This window comes from Thermobia domestica, chromosome 8, assembly GCF_964235325.1.
Source record: "Thermobia domestica chromosome 8, izTheDome1.hap1.1, whole genome shotgun sequence".
Classification (NCBI taxonomy): Eukaryota; Metazoa; Arthropoda; class Insecta; order Zygentoma; family Lepismatidae; genus Thermobia; species Thermobia domestica.
In genome coordinates, this window is record NC_137461.1 from 86890194 (window position 1) to 86896548 (window position 6355).

General features: G+C 35.9%; 1 protein-coding gene across 1 annotated transcript; it reads left to right on the forward strand.

Moving 5' to 3' along the window:
* The first annotated feature begins 3187 nt into the window (after positions 1–3187).
* LOC145692199 (protein GVQW3-like) lies at positions 3188–3718 on the forward strand. The gene has a single exon (XM_081767499.1). The coding sequence runs from the start codon at positions 3188–3190 to the stop codon at positions 3716–3718; it is 531 nt and encodes a 176-aa protein (XP_081623625.1).
* The last annotated feature ends 2637 nt before the right edge of the window (positions 3719–6355 follow it).

Below are 6355 nucleotides of genomic sequence, written 5' to 3' on the forward strand. Positions count from 1 at the left end.
CATGAAAAAAATGGGCTCAATCGAAGAATATTTAACCGACCCCCAAGCGACCTAAAGTTTGAATGCATATCCAATATGTTAATATATAGGAAAAGTTTGGAATAAACCCTTCTTACTTTAAAGCGGCTAAAGGGAAAGGGTCCAAATCTTGGATACTGGGATTGGAAGTAATCCAAATCTGACCCTGAGAAATAGCATGATGGCGGCCATTTTGAACTCCGCAATTTTGTATTCGGACCCAAAATTTTAAATGGAAATGATGTTTTGTGGCATCGTTTTTGGGTAACCTTTCATTATAAAAACATATCTTTCTATATTTTCAACTTATCTCTGGTCATTTAATTCCTTTTAGCTTTGAAATAATAGTTTATTATCTTTCAATATTGTTTTTTCTTTATAGGTTACTGAAATGTTAATAAACTATTACATACATGTAACAAGGAAATAATAATATATGTTGTTATATAATTACATTCCGTCGAAATACACACCAGCCTATATTGAAATTATTTATATGAAATGAAATACATAAATAATATAATGAATCTTTAAAATGATAATAAAAGAAAGCTAAAGGCTGTGGATAACTAGCCAAATTCTACTGCATCATTAAGCCAATTTTTGTAGCATCTGGATACTTTTTTCTGTGTTCACTGACTATCTGCAATATGTATTGTTTCTCTTTTTCGTCCTTTGTTAAAATGTTCCCGTATTCTTGTATCAGTTTCATACCTCTCTCTGCAACATCATTCACCACCACAATGTTTTTCAATATATTAAACCCACGTTGAAAGTTCACAACTTCTTTCCAAGTAGATGGGCATGTTTGCAGAAAATGTGTATTTATCGAAAATTTTCAGAAACATGTCTTCGAATCTGCGAAAACGAAGTCTGAGAATTCTTTTTCTCTAAAGCAGTTGAGTTCTGCACTTTTATAGAGTATCGCTTTATTTGGTTTTGTGCATCACATTCTTCTGTACTCCCTTTTATATTAAGAACCATTTTTTTCTTTCACATGTTGTGGTACTTCATCATCAAAGAATGCAAATGCCGCAGTGTCTGGTGACAGATACCATAAGTGGTTAGCGATTTTTTTTTTTTTACAGATAAATTGGAACATATTGTTTAAATTATTGATTAGGAAAGAATCATATTTACTTTTTCATGCACTGTAGAGAAACGAATGTGCATTTCTTTCTTTATTTTATGGTTTAATTCAAATAAGGGAAACTATTCAACAATCTTATAAATCTGCAGCCCGTACAGAGATATAAACTCATAGAATAATAAGTTTTATTACTTCGGAGCTTTTATTTTCAATAGTTGATAATTATTACATGTTCAGAGATAAGTGGAAAATAAAGGCAGACGTCTGTTTGTCGTCAAGAGCTACCTCAAAATGATATATCATAGGGGTCATTTCTATTTAAAGTTTTGTGCCCGAATCCAAGATGGTGGACGTAAAAATATGCCTCATCTCGGTCACTACTCAGTATCAGGTATGGATCTACTTCTACAACCTCTATCCAAGATATGATTCCTTTCCTTTAGCCATTTTTAAGTTACAAGAGTTCATTACGAACTTTTGTCATATACTATACGTTGTAAATGCATTTAAATGTTTAGGTCGCTTGGGGGTCGGTCAAATATTCTTCGATTGAGCCCATTTTTTCACAGATTAATTTGGTCCGACATGGAAACAATTTAGGGGTTGGGAGCAAAGAAATTCGGAAATCGAAAATTAAGGACCACCCTAATATACGGTACCGTATATATATATATATATATATATATATATATATATATATATATATATATATATATATATATATATATATATATATATATATATGGGTCATTCTATTTGAAATGGGACTTTTGATGTAACTGATATGCTGAGGGGCAGGTAGAAGTCAAAACACGTTGAAATTGTGTAAGTACATACATTGCAAAGGTAACTTAAAATTAATAATGAACTCAGTAATATTTTTATACTTTTATTTAAAAATATTGATGTCAAAATAGGTGATATGTCACCTCCGTGCGCTGTAACCACTTACAATTTTACTTGAATGATTCGAAATTATTAAAGCACTATCTTTTATTCGCCAAGTATTAGACGACTTATTTAACCTATTAATATCAATGAATAGATGGAAATAAATTTATAAGCTAAAGCTTTTTTATGCTATTACAAGTAGCATTCTTTTCTGTATCCAGTTTTTTGTCACCTCTGTGTTAATGCATTTTAAAAAACATATATATCCGCCATATTTCTCAACTTCATTTTTGTCGTAGTCTCAGGACTTGTTAGTTTATGGAACTTTCCAAGGAAGGCGCCAGTTAAGCGAGGTAAGTTTGTTGGTGGTGATTGTTCCTTTTTATTAGTCTGAAATCGCACTTGTTATAATTTGGTTCAACACAAGCTGTCAACTCCGTTCGAAATTATAAGAAGGTATTTATAGATGATAATTTAATTTAGTTGAATCATAATGTTACTCTTTAAGAATTAATGCTGAAAATAAGGGTAAACAGAATCTAACCTTAGGGGTATATCTTAATCGTGCCATAATGGCGGAATTTGTCACCTCCGTGCGTATAAAGTAATGTCACTTCCGTTCATTACTGCGTGCACGGAGGGGATGTGATCTGTAATATTTTCAAAATAGATAAAATTAATCGAAAAGTTGAAAAGCAGTATATTAGACAAGAGTATTTTGCATGAGATACCATTATCACGACTCACCTATCTGCTTTCGCTTTGCGAACATTTTATAGATACGACATTTATTTTCACGTTAAATAATGGCTGCAAAACGAAAGTACATAGGTGAGTCGTGATAACGGTATTTCATGCAAAATAATATTGTCTAGTACAATGAACTTCCACTTTTTGATTAATTTTATCCATTTTGAAGATATTACACAAAATCTGTAAAATTAGTGGAAGTTTAATTTCGTCACAATGAGGCCTCTTAACTAGCTATATTTTTAATGCGCAATCGTATTTCTTCCTTTTATAATAAACAATTACGAGGGGGGAAGAAATATAAACGGGATTTTTGTTCCTGAACATCAACAGTTGGTAGGACTGGCCGCTCGCTTCTGTTATGTTTAGGCGGGACCGCTGGGAGTGGAGAGAGCGTGCTGTTAGATATTTCCCGCCATTTCGTCAGTACCGCTCATGATGTCGAAGCAACAAGTGCACCCCTCCACTGCGCAAAGCATAATTATAAAATGTCTTGCTCGTGAAGGAGTTACAGCGGCAGAAATTTGCCAGAGATTGACTGCACAGTTCGGGGATCAAACATTGTCAAGGACGCGTGTGTATGCCAGGCATAAGAAGTTCAAGGAAGGACGAGAACGTGTGGAAAATCAGCAACACGATCGCCATCCTCGGACCAGCATTACGGATGAAAACATTCGTGCAGTTAAAGGCATTATTGACGACGATCGACGAGTAACAGTATCAGAACTTGCAGAACAAATCGGAATCAGCTATGGGAGATGTCAAGGAATCATCAACAACGACCTACAGTTCCGTAAAGTGTGTTACAGATGGGTCTCTTACCTTTTGACCGAAAATCTGAAGTTGAGACGTTTGGAGGTCTGTCAGAGGCTTAAAGCAAGGTTTGCGGAAGAAGGTGATTCATTTTTGAGTCGGATCGTCACCTGCGACGAAACATGGGTTCACAACTACACTCCTGAATCCAAATAAGCCAGTAAGGAGTGGCGGAGGAAAGGGGAAACAGCACCAGTGAAAACCAAGACAGCCTGTCAGCTGGCAAGGTTCTTTCAACCATTTTTCATCGATCGGTGAGGCCTGTTGCTGATTGACTTTTTACATGAGCGACGCACAATATATGCTGAATACTACTGCGAGCTGTTGAACAAGGTGAGGGTTACATATCGCTGCAAAAGACGAGACCAATTGCTCTGACAGATCCTGCTCCTGCACAACAATGCGCGACCCATACTGCAGCTCGAACTGTCTCGAAGTTACAGGAAATGCACTGGACTACATTTGAACATCCTCCTTACAGCCCGGACTTATCATCCTTCGATTTCCATATGTTCGGACCGCTTAAAGAAGCTCTAGGAGGGCAACGATTTGAAGATGACGAGAGTGTGGAAGAGTTCGTGCGCAACTGGCTGATGACACAACGCTGTTCTTTTTACAACGAAAGCATCAAAAAGCTGCCCAATGAGGAAACTATGTGGAAAAATAAATTGTAAGTGCCTTGTGGTATTCAAAAAATGAATTTAAATAAGAAATAAAATCCCGTTTATATTTGATCCACCCTCGTTTTAAGGATAGCATATGTTAAAGAAAATACTGTACTTCATTTGAATGCTAATGTCAACAATTGAGTTCTGGACATTGGCAATCATTTAAGCACATGTGTAATACTAATGTTATATTATGTAATACTACTTTTTTTCGAAATTCGTTACAATTTTTTACTTTTCAATTGGAAAGAGATGGTCTTGTCATATTCGTTCTGATGTCACATCCATGTTGGTATAAAGTCTGCTCCATTCAATTAGGTGTCACCTCCGTTCAGTTAGCTGTCACCTCCGTTCAGAGCATTTTTTAAATTTACCAATATTTCTCAAAATATTGGTTCTCGTGTTGAACAACTGTATTGATGTTAATGTAAATCATTATAGCGAACAGAAAAATAAAGAAAATAATGATTTTGAACACTGAAAATTTCGTTTTTCAAACCCTCAAAAACCCCTTTTCAAATAGAATGACCCATATATATCAGCTTTCCAGTCGTATATACGCATACGTGTGTACAAAAGTAAAATGCAGTTAAAACCTGAATTTCCGAACCACTGAGGCTACCCATGTCGTATCACTTATTTTTCTTTATTGTTGCTAATTTGCTCTTGAACAGGACATGGGCTCTGAACCAGGTTGTTATCAACTGTTTGTTTAGGGACTATTCTAGAAGCCAGTACTCAAGGGAGACGGTAGGTAGCACTAGCAAAACAAGGTGTGACCCGAATATCCCAATATCCCTTTCGTGTCCAAGGAATATGGTAAGCTAACCTAGAGTAAACATATTAAGCGAAACATGCTTAAGCTACACTTACGAAAGCTAAACTGGCCTCAACTATGCTTATTATACTTAATGTACTATTCTTCAGCTATACTATTCTTGGGATGCTGAATCGACTGAAAAGAAAAGCTCTTCGATATCTCTTACCGATTTAGCTCTGATACCTGTCGAGAGACAAATAGACGGACGGACATGCCCGTTCTGTGAGCCTCCCGACACATACAATATGCCTAGTATAGTCTGGAAGTTCAATAATACGTATAGCAATACCTGAATTTATATATATACACTACTGCTCTAAATATTTCGAACACCTCGAATTTTTGTAAACATTTACTGTGATCCTACTATTATTTGGCATGAGGACTTTACCGCCTTCCATAAGAGGTACTCCTGCCTAAGGCATAGAATTTGACGACAGTTGAATTGAAGTCTAAGAGGTTCTATAGATGATTTGTCAATTTATCATTCTTAAAACTGAAACCAAAAATTCAATTTAATGTAATATAAAGAAAAATGTGGAAGGTGAGGCAAGATATTAGTTTTGTTTGGAAAGTGTAGACATAGAGTGTCAAAGCAGTGGCAAACGTTTGAAAGAAAAAGTAGTTTTCCAAATTTTGCAGTACCTTATAGCAAATTCTGCAATACCTTATAGATATGCTGGGTTTAAAAAACCTAAAAACGTCATTCTTTGGAAAATGTTTACGACGGTCAATATACAGAGTGATTCTTTTAAAATTCACGGATTTCATTTGGCTCTACAATTTCTAATAGAAGTCGGATTTTCATGTGGCATGTGGCAAATTATCAAGGAAGGGTGAGAGATTTATGAGACTATGCTTCTGATTTAAATTCATCCCAGGTAATATCGGCCACGCCTTAAGAAAAACCGCAAATATTCGCCAGTGTATCTTACAACTGGAATCAAGTGCGGTGCGGTGTGAAGATTTGAGTTTCCTTCGTACATGGAAACCTCGCCAAGGTCAATAAGAATAAGAAATTGGAAACTTGGCCGTTGTATCGAGAATTGCGCTGTACAATTTTGTGCTATAGTCGGGAGGCAGAATCTGGAAAAGTCTCCAAAATGAGAAGTTGGATCAACCCAAGAAAGTAAAAGCAACCGGTGGTCCTAAATAATCAAGTCAACTATCCTGATCATTTCTAGACCGCCGGTAGCTTGATGCGAGCGGAAGGTCCCCCCTTACTCTCCCAATACTGAAGCTAAAAAACGAGCGTTTCAAATAAAAGGTCATATCTCCGAAACTAATCAAGATATTAATGAATTT